The following is a 20,552-nucleotide window of genomic DNA, read 5'->3' on the forward strand; positions in this document are numbered from 1 at the left end:
CTTAGGCCATTCAGCCCATCAGGTCTATTCATGGCTGTTCTATCTCTCCCACATTCCCACTAACCCCATTCTCCTGCCTTCTCCCCGTAACCCCTGACACCCGTAGTAATCAAGAATCTATCTCGCTCTGCGTTGGATGTTCTGCCTTCACCTGTAATGCTCCAAGCTCGAGCTTTCCCTGACTAATTTTTCACCTCAATACCTGTATTCATTCCTTTGACTTAGTCCTTGAGGCAAAGCCAGCGTTAGTTTACCTGCTCTGTCACCTTCATTTGTGGCTTGGCGAGACTGGACCTAAGAAGCTGCTCCAGGTGCTTTGTGCTGTTGGACAATGGACCTCGTTGACATTTTTAATCGCCGGGCAGGTTATCTATTTTGGCAAGAAGTTGAAAAGCGCTACTAAATGGTTCTGCACCTGTCTGGAAGAGTGGATTTAAAACTGTGAAACTCAACACAAGACGAATAATTCACCAAAATAAATCTAAAATGGGCATTAGGTGCGGGGTGGAACTTCACATTGTGAAGAGGTCCTCACAAAATCACCACGTTGCATAAAAAGCTCCACCACTGATTTTCCAGCCCCCCATGCTTCCAGAGCCTTGACTGATTACCCTTGCCAGACCAACAGAGGTCATGTAATAATAATTCAACAATACACATCGAACCTGAGCTACTATCTACCACATTGGCGACCCTCAGGCTATCCTTGATCGGACTTTACTGGCTTTACCTTGCACTGAACTTGATTCCCTTATCATGTATCTGCACCCTGTAAATGGATCGATTGTAATCACGTATTGTCTTTCCGCTGACTGGTTAGCACGCAACAAAAGCTTTTCACTGTACCTCGGTACACGTGACAATAAACTACACTGACCTAAACTAAACTATATCCCTTCTGTGTATCTCAAGCATCACGGACTGCTAGAGAATTAAATAATTACAATAATAGAAGCAATGAACTCTTTCAGGATAGTGGCACTAGTCCTGATAAAGGCACTAGTCCTGATAAAGGGCAATATAAAGGGGGCACGCACTCAATGCTATCCCCTGCTGCCCAGTGTGGTCTTGCAATATTGCAATATAAAGGGGGTGCTGCACTCAATGCTATCCGGCTGCCCAGTGTGGTCTTGCAATATTGCAATATAAAGGGGGCGCTGCACTCAATGCTATCCGCTGCTGCCCAGAGTGGTCTTGCAATATTGCAATATAAAGGGGGCGCCATGCTCAATGCTATCCCCTGCTGCCCAGAGTGGTCTTGCAATATTGCAATATAAAGGGGGCTCTGCACTCAATGCTATCTCCTGCTGCCCAGTGTGGTCTTGCAATATTGTCTGGGTTAAAGAACAATCAGTTGCCGAACCATCAGTTGCTGGAGAATCGGTGTTGGACCTGTGTCCTATGTTAAGGGGGGGGAGGGGGGGGCAAAGAGTCGCCACGGTGACCAGGATGGGGTTGGAACGGCCGCTTCACCGGGGAAGCCTATCTTGGTGAACGAGGTGACCCCTGCACTGACAACTCACACCTGAGACTTGCTAAAGGACTGACTGCCGGCTGAAACCTCCTGCCCGCTGTTCTTCAAAGAAGCTACGGCAGATGCAGATGGCTAATTAAAGGCCCTGTCCCACTAGGCGATTTTTTACAGCGACTGCCGGCATCATATCAGTGTTTTGCCAAAAGATTGTAAACATTTTGCAAAATCCAGCGGTGACAAAAAAAATGTTGCGACACTTGAAAAAACGCCGCGCGCCAATACGTCATCACGTCGCGAATGTTTCGGTCACCTTGTACGCCAGTCAATGATGCCGGCAGTCGTCGAAAAAATTACCAAGTGGGACAGGCCGTCACCACTGTCTAGAATAGTCTATCAATTAAGCCACGTCAGTGATAGCAACTCGATTGAAACCACAGAATATTTCATCGTACCTAAAACCTTTGGTAACACAATCAAGGAGTTATTTGCCTTATTGAGAGGAAACTCTCAATGTATAGAAGGGATTGTCTTTAAATCCGAATTACAATGAGAAATGTGACTATTGTACCACAAAACTTAAGCATTGGCTTTTGAAGCTTGCTACACGAAATCCAGTGAATGCACAATGTGGAAAGTTCTAAATTATACAATAATATGCCTCAGCAAAAAGTTCAAAATATCTTTTCTTTCTGTTATAATAAATATTACATACATTAATAAATAATACCTTCAATATAAGTCAGAGTCCCTAGAGGCTCTGACCAAACACACAACCTACCCTATCATACAATGAACCATGGACTGAAATATATCACAAAATATTGATTATATATTGTAACTCTATCGTTTTGCCATCCGTTGAGAGAATTGGGAATCAATGAAAAATGTGCATTAATGGACCAAATATCAGACTTATGTCAAAACTAACAAGGTACCAATTTACCTCACAGAGACCACAGATGATTTTTTTCTATACCCGAGTTTTTTTTAAAGAATCCTACAGAATGATTTGTGAAGTCAAATCGGCGCAGAGCTAGTTTGAGAAAACTTTCTCCAAAAGAAAACTGTGTGTGATCCAGTAAATACAGTAAAGTAGATGTCGTGCCTCTCTGTTACTCTATTCTATGTACAGTACCTTGATATCTCAACGCAAACTACATACATCCCTGGCCTCCCCTGCAGAATCTTTGCTCTCTCTTTCTTCCTTCTCCAATTGTTCTTTGGGACACCAAGCCATCGAGCTCTTCGTAGAGTTGTAGCATCGGACAGCTCGGAAACAGACACTTCAGCACAACTTTCCCACGCCAACCACGATGCCTCATCTAAGCTTGTCCCATTCCGCCATTTTTGGCCAATGTCCCTTTAAACCTTTCCTATCCATTTACCTGCCCTGGTGTCTGTTATTGATGTTATAGTACAGGCCTCAACTACCTCCTCTGGCAGCTCGTTCCATATACTCACCACCCCCTGAGTGAAACGGTTGTCCCTCAGGCTCCTATTAAATCTTTTCCCTCTCACCCTAAACCTATCTACTCTTGTTTTGGCTTCCCCTACCTCTGTGCATCCACCCTGCCTATTCCCCTCATGATTGTACACACCTCTGTAAGATCACCCCTCGGCCTCCTGCTTTCCAGTGAATAAAGTCCTCGCCTGCCCACCCTACAGTCCAGGCCCTGAGTCCTGGCAACATATTCTCACCCCTTGCCCTTAAGTTGTGTTAAATACATTGCTGTAGAGATAAGTTAAGTATTCTAACTCGAATCAAAAATGATATCTTTGACAACACTTCCGAAGACCTATTCTAAACAGAAGTGATCTATAAATTTAAAAACAGCTGTGCATGTAAACTTAATATAAAAACCTACTCTGCTTTCTTTAGACGACCTAAAGCATATAAACAGCAATGGTGATGAAGGTGAGTGTAATCTATGAATCTGTAATATCCACAATAAAGTTGAAATACTTCTATGAAACTGCCTTAACATTTGGTGAGTATTATAATCTATAAATTAAGCTATTAAACCTGTGCCCTTGATGTCCAAAGATACACAATTTTCATCAATCAAACGTTCATTAAATCGCTAGAAAATTAGCTGTCAATAATTGTAAAGTTATTTTTGTGTGTTTGGGTCTCCAAGCCAGAGTAAGTCTGTGTTGATTTGTCAGGTGTGTCCGCTCTCTCTGCTAAGGGCTGATGGCTAAATAATCCCCCCAGATTTTCCAGGTGGTGGTAGCAGATATCATGCGTGGACAAGTAATGAGGCGGATCTATGATAACCTGGGTCATTAGTTCACCATTACCAAACAAAAGGTTGTAGATTCGAAGAAGTGTGAATGGGCCTGAAAGACGAAGTTGAAAGTAAATGTTTGGGGCAAGTTTGTTTTACACAGAGGGTGGTGGGTGCCTGGAACGCACTGCCAGGGGTGGTGGTGGAGGCAGATATAAGAGTGGCGTTGAAGAGGCTTTTAGATCGGCTATGCAGGGAATGGAGGGATGTGGATCAATCGCATGCAGGTAATTGAGGCTAGTTTAACTCGGCATCAGGTTCAGCACAGACATTGTGGGCCGAATGGCCTGATCCTGTGCTGTACGTTCTATGCTCTATGTGTAACTAGCCCAAAGCATTGGATAGGCATGGAATGGTTCAGATCTGACTGAAGTCACTCAGTGAGCTGAAGGTGTGGTGTGAGGAGCATGGTGTTTCAGCTGTACCACCCAATGGATAAACCTACCATTGCCGTTGTCCTCAGCAGGGGCCATAAGCATAATCTACCCCACCTCCTCTATGGACAACTAACTTAGGGCAAAGGGGATTAGAGGTCGGGGGAGAGCTAAGGTTGGAAAAATATAACATTAATTGCTCAATATTGACTATGATTGGCAATAAAATAGCGGAGTCAGGGGATATGGGGAGAAGGGAAGTACGGGGTACAGATTGGGGATGATCAGCCATGATCACATTGAATGGCGGTGCTGGCTCGAAGGGCCGAATGGCCTACTCCTGCACCTATTGTCTATTGTCTAAACTACACTCGACTCATGAATGCTGGTGTTAATATACCACTGAAAGAATAGAAAATACCATTGGATTGATAGGGGGAAGATGATTGGACTTTTCAGAGGAGAATTTAGTTAGACATGGACCTGTGAATCAAAACGTGCTTACTCTGGCTTTAGAATTGTGCAGCGTTTACGGTTACACTAAGCTTCGCGACCCACTAGAGTATCTACGTCTGTGTACAAAAGGATTGGGAGGGCAATACTGGTGGGGGTGGTTGTAGGGAGGGGGTGGAGGCGGCAGGGGCGGCTGCTGGCCTGCGTTCACCGCTGTCCCCTGAAGCCGCTCGTCCGCCATCTTGTGCGGCGTGGAGCAGTTGGAGTTGCCGCCCCCCGTCCCCGCCTGGTGAGAGGGGCTGGCGTTCTGCGGGCTGTCCGCCTGGTCGGGTAGCGCGGGGAGCACGATGACGTTCACCACCTGCTGGCACTGGAGTAATGTTGCCGGGAGATGGTCCACGGCTCTGGATGCCATCGCGTTGTCTTGCTTGACGTCAAGGAGCATGCTTGGTTGGTCCTGGTCCCCCACTGCATTATGCTGGTAGGCTTCAAGTCTGTTGTGAATTGACACCTAGGTTAGAAATAGTCAACACTTTGTTACTGTGAACGTCAATTATTTCACACGTTGCTTTTCCTCTTGCTAGCTAGCGCTCTGGAGAGGGGAGCCTAAGTATATCATCAATGGCACGTGCTTATCCAGAGTGTTAGACTTCAGACATCTATTAGGAGCAGGGAGGTTCTACTGCAGTTGTACAGGGTCTTGGTGAGACCACACCTGGAGTATTGCGTACAGTTTTGGTCTCCAAATCTGAGGAAGGACATTATTGCCATAGAGGGAGTACAGAGACGGTTCACCAGACTGATTCCTGGGATGTCAGGACTGTCTTATGAAGAAAGACTGGATAGACTTGGTTTATACTCTCTAGAATTTAGGAGATTGAGAGGGGATCTTATAGAAACTTACAAAATTCTTAAGGGGTTGGACAGGCTAGATGCAGGAAGATTGTTCCCGATGTTGGGGAAGTCCAGGACAAGGGGCCACAGCTTAAGGATAAGGGGGAAACCCTTTAAAACCGAGATGAGGAGAACTTTTTTCACACAGAGAGTGGTGAATCTGTGGAATTCTCTGCCACAGAGGGTAGTTGAGGCCAGTTCATTGGCGATATTTAAGAGGGAGTTAGATGTGGCCCTTGTGGCTAAGGGGATCAGGGGGTATGGAGAGAAGGCAGGTACGGGATACTGAGTTGGATGATCAGCCATGATCATATTGAATGGCGGTGTAGGCTCGAAGGGCCGAATGGCCTACTCCTGCACCTAATTTCTATGTTTCTATGTTTCTATTAGCCAACAGAACAAACCTGATTTGCTGGCACAAAAATACATCCACAGAACCCGAAAGAGAGTTCCAACATATCTCTCCAATCTGTGATAAATGGCAACATCATTAACCTGGCTAACATTTGTAAACTATAAAAATCAAACATTTCTGGATTGATATTTTTAGAATAATTTCTGAAGTTATCAATACTAAATTAGATCCCGATTCAAAACTAATAATACTTGGCATATCAGAACAAAGTCTAACACTCACAACAAGCCAAAGATACTTTCTTGACTACAGTATAATAACTGGGAAAAAATTAATACTAACATTTTTGATAGACCCAGTGACCCCCGCAATTAAAATGTGGATTGTGGAAATGTCCGAGACCCTACACCTGGGAAGAATCAGATTTGTCTTAATGGACAAACAAGAACTTTTTGTTAGAATATGGTCTCCATTGATTGACTATTTGAAGGGGTAGATTGATTCAGCATGGGAACACAACTGAAGCTTGAACTCAGGATTAGATGAAAGTTATACTTTATAATCCACGAACCTATCTCTAATGATGTATTATTAGTAAATCATTCCGTTCTTTTTTTTTATCTTGACATTTGTGTGTTTTTTTCCCTCTTTCTCTCTTATCTTTATTTCCTATCTATTAAAAAAAAAAAACTAGAAGCAGAACCAATCCACAATCGATAATATTAATATTGTACGACTGATATACATGAAATGTTTATAATATGTGTTTAAGAAGGAACTGCAGATGCTGGAGAATCGAAGGTACAGAAAAAATCTGGAGAAACTCAGCGGGTGCAGCAGCATCTATGGAGCGAAGGAAATAGGCAACGTTTCGGGCCGAAACCCTGAAGGGTTTCGGCCCGAAACGTTACCTATTTCCTTCAGGGTTTTGGCCCGAAGCGTTGCCTATTTCCTTCAGGGTTTCGGCCCGAAACGTTGCCTATTTCCTTCAGGGTTTCGGCCCGAAACGTTGCCTATTTCCTTTGCTCCATAGATGCTGCTGCACCCGCTGAGTTTCTCCAGCTTTTTTGTGTACCTTCGATTCTCCAGCATCTGCAGTTCCTTCGGGTTTCGGCCCGAAACGTTGCCTATTTCCTTCAGGGTTTCGGCCCGAAACGTTGCCTATTTCCTTCGCTCCATAGATGCTGCTGCACCCGCTGAGTTTCTCCAGGTTTTTTGTGTACCTGTTTATAATATGTGTTTGCTTCTAATAAAAGTATATTTTTTAAAAGAACAAGGAAGAGGACCTATCACCAAAAGCGATCAAAGTATAGTCTGGAAATTCAATTGATAATGTTAGTTTGCGGTGGGTGGAATACAGTTGAAAATCTGTTTTTATGTGGATGAGGGAGGATATTAACCAGTTGAGACGCATCTCATGTCACTCAGGTCATTTGACCAAGGGATTGTTATTGTGGGACCCTGTGACAAGGACATGGGGGGGGGGGGGGGTGTCATTTACTGTGTGTTACGCTGGGATGCCCTTCCGTGGTGTAATATATGTTATTTTTGTACCTTTAGAGTTTCAGACTGCAATACAATGTGGAAACAGCCCATGGCGTCTGCACCACCCAGCTATCACCCCGTACACTAGCACTATCCTACACACTAGGGACATTTTTTACTTAAGCCAATTAAGCTGCAAACCTGCAAGTCTTTGGAGGGTGGGTGAAAACCGGAGCACCCGGTCACAGGGAGAAGGTACAAACTCTGGATCAAACCTGGGTCTCTGGCGCTATAAGGCAGCAACTCTACCATTGGACCACTGTGCTGCCCCTTTGACATGGAGCATTTCTAAGGTAGTCATCTAAGGTACGTCGACAAATACTATCTAACGAGGAAAATGACAACAAATGGTGAACACTGCCCAGTACATCACGTGTACTGACCTCCCCACCATCGAAGGGATTTACAAGAGGCGCTGCTTCCAAAAAGACAGCCAGCATCATCAGAGACCCACACCATCCTGGCCACGCTCTCATCTCACTCCTACCACCGAGAAGAAGGTACAGGAGCCTGAAAACCGTGACCTCCAGGTTCAGGAACAGCTTGTCGCCAACAACCATCAGACTCGTGTACACACAGGACTACACTAACTAAACTGTGAACTACAAGGTGTCTTGGTTCCGTGAAGGGTTTCAGGTTTTTTTGCATTAATAATAATTGCATTCTCTGCCACAGACAGAAGTGGAGGCCAATTCACTGGATGTTTGAGGGATTCTTGCTATTGAGGGAGTGCAGCGTAGGTTTACAAGGTTGATTCCCAGGATGGCGGGACTGTCATATGCTGAGAGAATGGAGCGGCTGGGCTTGTACACTCTGGAGTTTAGAAGGATGAGAGGGGATCTTTTTGAAACATATAAGATCGTTATGGGCTTGGACACGCTAGAGGCAGGAAACACGTTCCCGATGTTGGGGGAGTCCAGAACCAGGGGCCACAGAGAACCTGCCTCAACCGCCCTCTGAGGCAGAGAATTCCACAGACTCACCACTCTCTGTGAGAAAAAGTGTTTCCTCGTCTCCGTTCTAAATGGCTTACTCCTTATTCTTAAACTGTGTGGCCCCTGGTTTTATATGTTTCAAGTCCTTAACAATCTTATATGTTTCAAGCCCTTAACAATCTTATATGTTATTGACAAATTCATTTCACTTGCACTTTATGTGCAATGTGACGAATAAAACTGATTGATTGATTGAAACTGATTGATTGATTGATGTTTCAATTGTCCACACTGGTCTCATTGAATGGCCGCTTGCTTCAGCTATGGTCTGTCTTCATTTCCTCATTATTTATTACACTTAAACAGTTCTTTATAGGTGCTCAACGTAATCAGCCTCAATATCATTAGTTGCTGCCACGGGTCACATTGAATTACTGATATGTGAAGTGCCGTCCGCACTCTTGGCTCAGACGGCAGCACAGGGCACAGAACATTAATCCCACTGTGACAAGCAACGGCAAGGCTAACAGAGCTCAGCGCAAACTTGATGGCACCTCGGAACAAGGTCGCACACACAATTAGACCAAGGACTCCACCACTTTCTGTTGGATCACTTCACTCCTCACTCCAGAGCTGAGCCCAGCAAGGACTGGCTGAACTGGCCAATCACCTAATATTATTGGAAGTGTACCCTTAATGATAGAGTATGTGCCAATGACTGCCCTTTTCACACTTTAACCAAACTATTATAAGTCTGCAATAGTAATTATTATATGATAATATAACCAATATCATCATTTGATGATATTTTTATAATTCTACGTAACATGTTATTATAGTTATTTTATGTTAATAGATTATATTTAATATTATTAGATGATCACACTTATTATACTTTAATATTGTTATAATAATGATTGGAATAATTTTAGAAATAACTATGATTGGGGGTTTTAAAAATACACTATAAAAATGTCTATAATAATGATTGTATATTTGGAAACATAATTGAGGGGGGATTACAAATAAAATTACATTCTGGGATTTTCAATAATAATTGTTATAATAATTTCAATAGACAGTAGGTGCAGGAGTAGGCCATTCGGCCCTTCGAGCCAGCACCGCCATTTAATGTGATCATGGCTGATCATCCCCAATCAGTACCCCGTTCCTGCCTTCTCCCCATATCCCCTGACTCCGCTATTTTTAAGAGCCCTATCTAGCTCTCTCTTGAAAGTATCCAGAGAACCGGCCTCCACCGCCCTCTGAGGCAGAGAATTCCACAGACTCACCACTCTCTGTGAGAAAAAGTGTTTCCTCGTCTCCGTTCGAAATGGCGTACTCCTTATTCTTAGACTGTGTGGCCCCTGGTTCTGTACTCCCCCAACATCGGGAACATGTTTCCTGCCTCTAGCGTGTCCAAACCCTTAATAATCTCATGTTATTTCTGTACAATTTTATGTCCTGAGGTCGGCCTACTGGAAACATGCACAAAATCTGCACCATTCTTAGCGCCATTTGTTTGTTCCTGTGTTTCTACTAATATTATGGAGCAATCGTTGCTGAAAATCAACCAGGAGAACTGACCCGTTGAACACGGAACTGACCTCATTTTCTGAGCGGTCAAAGTGGTGCAGGAAGGAACTGCAGATGCTGGTTTGCACTGAAGACAGACACAAAATGCTGGAGTAACTCAGCAGGACAGGCAGCCTCTCCGGAGAGAAGGAATGGGTGACGTATCGAGTCGTGAAGAAGGGTCTCGACCTGAAACGTCACCCATTCCTTCTCTCCGCCAATGCTGCCTGTCCTGCTCACTTAAGGGACTGTCCCCCCCTTTACAGGCGACTGCCGACACCCGTGATAGGTCGCCGAAATTTTCAACATGTTGAAAATTCAGCGGCGACCAGAAAGACGCTGCGACTCTTTGGAGACCTCTCACAACCAGCTGGAGATTAGAAGGATGAGAGGGCATCTCATTGAAACATATAAGATTGTTAAGGGCTTGGACACGCTAGAGGCAGGAAACATGTTCCCGATGTTGGGGGAGTCCAGAACCAGGGCTGAATGGCCTTCTCCTGCACCTATTGTCTATAGTCTAGAGCCACATGGGGTTGTGTGTCCCAGGGCCAGGCCAGGCCAGGCCAGATCTGTGTGTTTTATATTAAATTGTAGACCACTATGAAGCAAAAACATCGACCTATTCCAAAGCAGGAGTGTCTTACCTCTACAGCGGTGTTACTGGTCTTGCTTTCTCCAATCTCTTTTTTGCCTTTAAAACAAAGAATACATCAGTGAGATGTAGCTGTCCGTGGTGCTGAAGTCTGGCTGAGCCGTCTTTGTTAATCTGCGCTCATAGATATTAGACTTAGAGGGATTACTTTTCATCGAGCTGCACCCGGATATGGATTTCTTGGCGATTTGGAGGGGAATAGCATCAATGTTGCTGTTCCCTCCCTGCCTTGTGCTAGTATTTTCTGGAGACAGACACAAAGTGCCGGAGTAACTGAGCGGGTCAGGCAGCATCCTTGGAGAAAAAGGATGGGTGACGTTTCAGGTCGGGACCCTTCACCATTTTCAATGGCAGCACATGTTGGGGAAGTCCAGGACAAGGGGTCACAGTTTAAGGATAAGGGGGAAATCTTTTAGGACCGATGAGAAAAAAAAATTACACACAGAGAGTGGTGAATCTGTAGAATTCTCTGCCACAGAAGGTAGTTGAGGCCACAGTTCATTGGCTATATTTAAGAGGGAGTTGGATGTGGCCCTTGTGGCTAATGGGATCAGGGGGTATGGAGAGAAGGCAGGTACAAGATACTGAGTTGGATGATCAGTCATGATCATATTGAATGGCGGTGCAGGCTTGAAGGGCCGAATGGCCTACTCCTGCTATTTTCTATGTTTCTATGATAGGTTATATCCATTTGAAACAGCATTGATGCCCCTCAATACCTGATAGTTTAGAGTGTAAATGAAAGGTGGCATTGTGAATCCGGTAGCAGAACTCTTATCCTTTGAAGCAAGCCGGCTCTAACTTACATGACAGAGGCTTATTACTTAATTAGCAACATAACTCTAACGTGGAATTCAGACTGCCTCAGACGACAGCACAATATGTGTCATCTCACCAGATGCCACTGCAACTTCTCCAGTAAGTCTAGCAGCAGAAACTAAAGGGATAATTTTACAATTTGTCATTTCAGCACAGTACAGGAAATGTGTACTGACAATTTAAGCACGCATTCCCACAAATTTATTTTCATTAACGCGAACATATGGGTAATTTCATGCTGCATGCAGGGAGCTCTTACTCCAAACTCTTCACATCTTTGGTTATATTTAAGAGGGAGTTAGATGTGGCCCTTGTGGCTAAAGGGATCAGGGGGTATGGAGAGAAGGCAGGTACAGGATACTGAGTTGGATGATCAGCCATGATCGTATTGAATGGCGGTGCAGGCTCGAAGGTCCGAATGGCCTACTCCTGCACCTAATTTCTATGTAACTATGTATCTGTATAAAATCACGAGAGGAATAGATCAGGGAGAGGCACAGAGTCTCTTGCCCAGAGTAGGAGAAGTCGAGAACCGGATGTGACAATGGTGAAAGGGGAAAGATTTAATAGGAACCCGAGGGGTTACTTTTTCACACAAAAGGTAGTGGGTGTATGGAACGAGCTGCTGGAGGAGGCAGTTGAGGCAGGGGATCTGTCATAGTCGCTGCCTCAAAAAGGCTGGCAGCATCATCAAGGACCCACACCATCCTGGCCACACACTCATCTCCCCACTACCTTCCGGTAGAAGGTACAGGAGCCTGAAGACTGCAACGTCCAGGTTCAGGAATAGCTACTTCCCCACAGCCATCAGGCTATTAAACTCAACTGAAACAAAACTCTGAGCATTAATAGACCATTATCTGTTTATTTGCACTTTTTCTGTTTCTGTATTGATGTGTGTATATATTTATATAATGGTATATGGACACACTGATCTGTTCTGTATTCATGCCGTCTATGTTCTGTTGTGCAAGAATTTCATTGTCCTATCTGGGACACATGACAATAAACTCTCTTGACTTGACCATTGCAATGTTTAAGAAACAATTGGACAGGTGCATGGATAGGACATGATTTGGAGGGGTATGGGCCAAACGCAGGCAAGTGGGACAAGTGCAGATGGGATGTGTTGGCCAGTGTGGGCAAGTTGGGCCGAAGGGCCTGTTTGCTCTCTCTATGATTCTGTGACCCGCTATTCTGCTGAGGTTTTACCGGCGTATAGATCATCAGCAAGAATATCTCTTTGGGGCATGGGTTGTTGCTGGGAATAAAACAGAGAGGTATGTTTCTCTGGGAAGCCCATGTGTGTGGTGAGATACGAAGCTATTGATATAGTGAACCATATTTACCCTCCAGTTTGGAGCAGAGTGCGCAGCACAAGTCAATCAAGTCCGTTTTATTCATCATGTGCACATAAAGTGCAGTGAAATGAATTTGCCAGCAGCGGTACAATCAAAAAATAACACACAATACACAATAAACATTTAACACAAACATCCACCACATCCATTCATCGCACAAAAATTTGTTCAGTCCTCCTCCATTTCCCCCCGTGGTTGGGACCTCAACCCTCCGCAGTCGCCGCTGCGGACGTCCAGATGTGCAGACCAGGTAAGTCCTGAATCGGTGCCTCCCCACCGGAGACCGCGGCTTCAATACGGTGTAGGCCGCAGGCCGGCGGTCGAAGATCTAAAGTCCCCACCGCGCCGCTGCCAGAAGCACCGCAGACCGCAGGGCCGGTGGTCGAAGCTCCTCTCCAGGTTACAACAAGTACAACATAGAGGAGGTTATTACGGGATTGGACACGCTAGACGCTAGAGGCAGGAAACGTGTTCCCGAAGGTACACAAAAAAAATAGGCAACGTTTCGGGCCGAAACCCAACGTTGCCTATTTCCTTCGCTCCATAGATGCTGCTGCACCCGCTGAGTTTCTCCAGCTTTTTTGTGTACCTTCGATTTTCCAGCATCTGCAGTTCCTTCTTAAACAACGTGTTCCCGATGTTGGGGGAGTCCAGAACCAGGGGCCACAGTTTAAGAAGAAGGAGTAAGCCATTTAGAATGGAGACGAGGAAAAACTTTTTCTCACAGAGAGTTGTGAGTCTGTGGAATTCTCTGCCTCAGAGGGCGGTGGAGGCAGGTTCTCCGGATGCTTTCAAGAGAGAGCTAGACAGTGCTCTTAAAGATAGTGGAGTCAGGGGATATGGGGAGAAGGCAGGAACGGGGAACTGATTGTGGATGATCAGCCATGATCACATTGAATGGTGGTGCTGGCTCGACGGGCCGAATGGCCTACTCCTGCACCTATTGTCTATTGTCTATTGTTATCAGTGGGACAACAGAAAGCAGGCCCGGTATCTCCAGATTTGTCAGCTGGCGACATTTCTTCAGTTGTCTCATTTACCATTGTGTAGATAATTGTAAATTGTCACCAGTGTGTGTAGGGTAGTGAAAGTGTGTGCAGATCTCTGGTCGGCACTGGTGGACTCGGTGGGCCGAAGGGCATGTTTCTGCACTGTATCTCTAAACTAAACTAAACGTGTGGGAAGAAAAAACCCACACAGGTCACGGGGAGAACATACAAACTCCGTACAGCCAGCACCCATAGACAGGATCGAACCCCGGGTCTCCGTCGCTGTGAGGCAGCAACTCTACCGCCAAAATCACCAGGCCAATTTGATTGATTGAATTGAAAGATACAGCCTGGAAACAGGCCCTTTGGCCCATCACGTCCACACCAACCCGTTCACACTAGTTCCGTGCTATCCCATTCCTTACACACTAGGGGGCAATTTACAGCCCAATTAACCTACAAACCCGCACAGCCTTTGGGATGTGGGAGGAAACCCAGAGCACCCGGAGGAAACCCACGCGGTCACAGGGAGAACGTGCAAACTCCACACAGACAGCACCAGAGGTCAAGATCGAACCCGGGTCTCTGTCGCTGTGAGGCAGCGGCTCAACCCGGCAGCGGATAGATTTCTCTCTCCATGGTCTCCTAATCTGAGGAAAGACATCCTTGCAGTAGAGGGAGTACAGAGAAGGTTCACCAGACTGATTCCTGGGATGGCAGGACTTTCATATGAAGAAAGACTGGATAGACTCGGCTTGTGCACGCTAGAATTTAGGAGATTGAGGGGGGATCTTATAGAAACTTACAAAATTCTTAAGCGGTTGGACAGGCTAGATGCAGGAAGATTGTTCCCGATGTTGCGGAAGTCCAGAACTAGGGGTCACAGTTTAAGGATAAGGGGGAAATCTTTTAGGACCGAGATGAGATTTTTTTTTTTTTACTCCTGCACCTATTTTCTATGTTTCTATGACTTGCTGCGCCACTGTGCCAATTTGTAAGAGGAAGCCCTTGGGGTGGGGGGCGGGGGGGGGGGGGGGGGGGGGGGGGGGGGAAGAAGCTGCTGACAGGCCAGTGGAGGGGAGTTGGCACAAAGCCACCTGCACCTACTGAGGTGCAGCTGAAACACTGGAAGCGAGATGGAATTTGGGGCACACTGGCGATATATTCACAAATAAAACACGACCTTTTTCACATTTCTAAATGGAATTATATGTCATTTTACAGGAAAGACACAGTTCTCCTGTCTACATCTGCATTTATTCTTTCATGTAAGCATTGTCCCATTTGCTTCAGCCTTCCAAAGCAACATATATTTCTCTAAGGTAGACAAAAGTGCTGGAGGAACTCAGCGGGTGCAGCAGCATCTATGGAGCGAAGGAAATAGGCAACGTTTCGTTCCTGGGAGACCTTGCAGCCGACCGCACAAGGTGGAGAAGGAACCCTGAGCCAACATCTCAAAACGGGGGGAGAGAAACTGATGAACGCTGAGACAGACAAAGCAGGCACTCAGAAAGGAGCGCAGCAACTTCAACAAACTCCGGGAACAAAATGTGACCTTTGCCACAGAGACTGTCACTCCCACGTCAGTCTCTCCAGCCACAAGCGACGCAACATAAAATAACAAAAGGATCAAATAGATAAAAATATAAAACAGATAATAGTGGCGGCACATTATATGGAATTCAAGAGTCTGATGTCTCGGGGGAAGAAGCTGTTTCAGAACCTGGCCGTTCTGCTCCTTGTACTGCGATACCTTTTGCCCGGGGGCAGCAGAGTGAACAGTCCATGATGGAGATGTGTGGGGTCTTTTATAATGCGGTTGGCCTTGGACAAGCAACGTTTGCACGCAATGTCCCGGATCGAAGGAAGAGAAGTCCTGATGATTTTTTCAGCCATCCTCACCACTCCCTGCACGGCCTTCCAGTCGGAGGCTTTGCAGTCCCCGAACCAGACAGAGATGCAGCTGGTCAAAATGCTCTCTATGGTGCCCCTGTAGAAAGTGGTGAGGACGGGATGGGGGAGGTGAGCTCATCTCATCCGGCGCAGAAAGTGCAAAGTGCAAAGTGCATCTCTTAACTAGTGATGCGATGTTTTGTGCAACTGTGCCTCGTATCAAACAGGAAGCAGAAAACTAAAACTAAACCTCCAGGGGAGGAAAGGGTTGATGTTTGTGGAGCAGTTTTTGCATGTTGTGAGTCTAGTGCCTGCACTCTGTCGACTAGAATATCCCACTGGGGAGTGGTCAGTATTTGAAGGCCAAGTGGCTGTCAGTATGCCCACAGCCTCAGATACATGGCCAATCACAAAATGGTTACAATTGCTGCTGGTGCTAGTGAAACGCAGATTGGAATGCATCAAGAAGCACTACTTACTTGGCTTTTGAAACATCCTTGAGGGGGGACCTCATTAAAACGCACAGAATAATGAAAGGCATAGATAGAGTGGATGTGGAGAGGATGTTTCCACTGGTGGGAGATTCTAGGACCAGAGGGCACAGCCTCAGAATTAAAGGGCGCTCTTTTAGAAAGGGGGTGAGGGGGAAGGTTTGGAGCAAGCGGCCAGGATGAATCACCCAACATCAGTCATGGGGAGTCTACTAATCCCGTTGCTCATTTTAAATAATGAGAGCCTGGTGCAGGCCCATTATCACACCCTCTTAGAAGTGTTGAACGATGCCTTCTCACTGCACTAACGTGTGGTTTCTGCTCACTGCCACTAGTCATATTTCAAAACCATCAGAGTGTCATTTTTATACAGCATGCTCTCTAATATGCTTTGATTTTGTAGCAGAGTTCCGCTCAATTTCCCGACTAATTAAATTGTTTAGTGTCCCGGGGAAGCAGCAGCAGTGGTCAGTCATTGCAGTTAATGTTGCTGTCATTGTCAGAAAATCAACTCACTACTTGTTGAATAGTTTATCGATTGTATGAACTGAAGGGACCTAACAGGCAGGTGATGGATTGCCCGTGGACTCCAGAGACTGCAATTGTATGATAGACCCGCTTCAGCCCAGCCGCGAGAGATCAGATCGTATCTTCCTCACGAACAACACAAAGGAACTGCAGATGCTGGTTTACAAAAAAGGGCTGGAGCAACTCGGTGGGTCAGGCAGCGTCTCTGGAAAACATGGAGAGGTGACGTTTCGGGTCAGGACCCTTCATAGTTCACAGGTTTGCAAGTCATAGGAGTAGAATTAGAATTAGGCCATTCGGCCCATCGAGTCCACTCCGCCCTTCCCCCCATGACCCTTGACACCCGTTCTAATTAACATAGAAACATAGAAACATAGAAAATAGGTGCAGGAGTAGGCCATTCGGCCCTTCGAGCCTGCACCGCCATTCAATATGATCATGGCTGATCATCCAACTCAGTATCCTGTTCCTGCCTTTTCTCCATACCCCCTGATCCCTTTAGCCACAAGGGCCACATCTAACTCCCTTAAGAATCTGTCTATCTCTGCCTTCAAAATATCCACTGACTTGGCCTCCACAGCCGTCTGTGGCAATGAGTTCCACAGATTAACTACCCTCTGACTAAAGAAGTTCCCCCTCACCCCCTTTCTAAAAGAGCGCCCTTTAATTCTGAGGCTGTGCCCTCTGGTCCTAGACTCTCCCACCAGTGGAAACATCCTCTCCACATCCACTCTATCTATGCCTTTCATTATTCTGTACGTTTTAATGAGGTCCCCCCTCAAGGATGCTTCAAAAGCCAAGTAAGTAGTGCTTCTTGATGCATTCCAATCTGCGTTTCACTAGCACCAGCAGCAATTGTAACCATTTCGTGATTGGCCATGTATCTGAGGCTGTGGGCATACTGACAGCCACTTGGCCTTCAAATACTGACCACTGTCCAGTGGGCTATTCTAGTCGACAGAGTGCAGGCACTAGACTGACAACATGCAAAAACTGCTCCACAGACATCAACCCTTTCCTCCCCTGGAGATTTAGTTTTAGTTTTCTGCTTCCTGTTTGATACGAGGCACAGTTGCACAAAACATCGCATCACTAGTTAAGAGATGCACTTTGCACTTTCTGCGCCAGATGAGAAGAGCTCACCTCCCCCATCCCGTCCTCACCACTTTCTACAGGGGCACCATAGAAAGCATTTTGACCAGCTGCATCTCTGTCTGGTTCGGGGACTGCAAAGCCTCCGACTGGAAGTCCGTGCAGGGAGTGGTGAGGACGGCTGACAAAATCATCGGGACTTCTCTTCCTTCAATCCGGGACATTGCGTGCAAACGTTGCTTGTCCAAGGCCAACCACATTATAAAAGACCCCACACATCTCCATCATGGACTGTTCACTCTGCTGCCCCCGGGCAAAAGGTATCGCAGTACAAGGAGCAGAACGGCCAGGTTCTGAAACAGCTTCTTCCCCCGAGACATCAGACTCTTGGATTCCATATAATGTGCCGCCACTATTATCTGTTTTATCTTTTTATCTATTTGATCCTTTTGTTATTTTATGTTGCACGTTGAGCCAGGTGCAACAACATTTCGTTCAGACTTGCATTTGTTGGTGCATTTTTGAACGACAATAAAGTCTTTAATTGATTGATTTGACCGGAAGCTGTGACGTTAGTCTAAGACTGACTGAACATGAGGGTGATACTGGGGTATGTGGCCTCTTGGCCATTCATAGTCATAGTGTCATACAGCAGGAAAACTGACCCTTCGACTAACTTGTCCATGCCAACTAAGGTGCCCGATCTAAGCTAGTCCCATCTGCCCACATTTAGCCCAGATACTGCAAATCTTTTCCTGTCCGTGTCTCTCTGCTCCGTGGATTGTCACCGTGTCGTGGTGGAGAAGCTTGTGTGGTCCTGAGATCCTGAGAGCGATGCCATCTGGAGCTATGCTCCTGGTAGGGCCACCCATGGCGGTAAGGTCTACATTCAAGTAGATCATGCCTGAGCCCACAATATCTGCAACAGATCAAAGCTTTGCAGTCTCGCCATATCCAATTATTTTATGCTGGACTCGAATCTGTACTAGAATTACCACTGGATATTGATTCTTGATCAATACATCAGCCCTTCAGTGTGGCACGTGGAATTAAACACAGTATTCTCCATATGCAAAGTAAGACACATGTTTGTTTTAATTGTCTGAAGAAGGGTTTCGGCCCGAAACGTTGCCTATTTCCTTCAGGGTTTCGGCCCGAAATTTCCTTCGCTCCATAGATGCTGCTGCACCCACTGAGTTTCTCCAGCATTTTTGTCTACCTTTGTTTGTTTGCGTGTTTTAATTGTTTAGTTTAGTCAAGTCAAGTCACATTTATTTCTATAGCACATTTAAAAAACAACTCTCTTTGGCCAAAGTGCTTTACATTTGTATAAGAATAGTATAACAAACAAACTACATACATGTAGCCCTCCCTCAGATGATGTCAAGAAAGGTTTGGGAGTACAGATAAGTTTTTATTCGCAACTTAAAGGAGTCGATGGAGGGGGCTGTTCGTTCTGATGGGAAGGGGGATGCTGCCGTTCCACAGTCTAGGGGCTGCAACCGCAAAGGTGCGGTAGCCCCTGAGCTTATGCCTAGACCGCGGGATATTCAGTAACCCCAAGTCGGCCGATCTAAAGGGCCTGGAGGCGGAGTGGTGGGTGAGCAGACTTTTAATGTAGGTGGGGGCAAGCCCATTGAGGGCTTTGTAGACATGGAGGAGGATCTTGAAATGTATTCAGAACCGCACAGAGAGCCAGTGGAGAGAGGCCAGGATCGGGGTGATGTGGTCCCTTTTACGGGTGCCCGTCAGGAGTCTCGCTGCGGCTTTTGGACCAGTTGCAGGCGGGACAGGGAAGATTGGCTGATGCCGGTGTAAAGGGAGTTGCAGTAATCTAGGCGGGAGGAGATAAATGTTTAGAGTTTAGAGTTACAGCACGGAAACAGGCCCTTCGGCCCACCTCGTCCACACTAGTTCTATGTTATCCCACTTTCTCATTCACTCCCCTACACACTAGGGGGCAAATTACAGAGACCAATCAACCTGCAAACCCGCACGTCTTTGGGATGTGGGAGGAAACCGGAGCAGCCGGAGGAAAACCCCATATAATCACAGGGAGAACATGCAAACTCCACACAGACAGCAGCCAAAGTCAGGTCTCTGGCACAGTGAGACAGTGGCTCAACCTGCTGTGCCACAACGCTGCCCTAAATCTGTATCCTGGGAATAATGAAACGACAGACTCACAATTAAAAACCACTTGTATTTAAGGACCATGAATTACTCTGAGAAGAGAGGGTTTGTGCTTAATGAAACAATAGAGAGAAATGTAAAAATAATAGAAACTTAATCTTTATTGAAGTGATCGGAGTGTAAAGAGTAAAGGCAATGTTGTGTCATATTCAATTCATCTGTCTTGAATGATTTTACACCAAGCTATATTTCACACTTTCTCTTACTGAACATGAGCATTGGTGTGACTTTGTTAATGTCTGTATTACCCATTTGCAGCTTGTCCTACCTTCATCCTTCCCTATGTAGCATATCCATTCTTCTCACATTCCAGTTAGCCCCATCTTCAGTCTAACTCCAATTCTCAACTCCTTTCCTTAATTACGCAAATCAATCTCTTGCCCTTTCATGATGGGAGCAGGAATTATATCGCAAATTCATAACTAGTCTGCATAAGGATCTCGACCCGAAACGTCACCCATTCCTTCTCTCCAGAGATGCTGCCTGTCCCGCTGAGTTACTCCAGCATTCTGTGTGTATCTTCGGTTTAAAACAACATCTACAGTTCTTTCTTACGTACCTTTAGCATTCAATTGCTTGGCAAGAGGTACAGAAGTGTGAAAACGCACCCACCAGATTCAGGGACAGCTTCTTCCCAG

The 20,552-nt window shown here is 45.8% G+C and overlaps 1 protein-coding gene across 1 annotated transcript in view; it reads right to left on the bottom strand.

Annotated features, from left to right (window-relative positions):
- Positions 1 to 1,719: 1,719 nt before the first annotated feature.
- Positions 1,720 to 20,552, bottom strand: part of LOC129706087 (IQ motif and SEC7 domain-containing protein 3-like) — a 68,920-nt gene continuing 50,087 nt past the window's right edge. Inside the window, 2 exon segments of the mRNA XM_055650059.1 lie at positions 1,720 to 5,100; positions 10,541 to 10,587. Of these exon segments, the coding sequence (XP_055506034.1) occupies positions 4,672 to 5,100; positions 10,541 to 10,587 (476 nt within the window). The 3' untranslated portion in view covers positions 1,720 to 4,671.

This window comes from Leucoraja erinacea, chromosome 19, assembly GCF_028641065.1.
Source record: "Leucoraja erinacea ecotype New England chromosome 19, Leri_hhj_1, whole genome shotgun sequence".
Classification (NCBI taxonomy): domain Eukaryota; kingdom Metazoa; phylum Chordata; class Chondrichthyes; order Rajiformes; family Rajidae; genus Leucoraja; species Leucoraja erinaceus.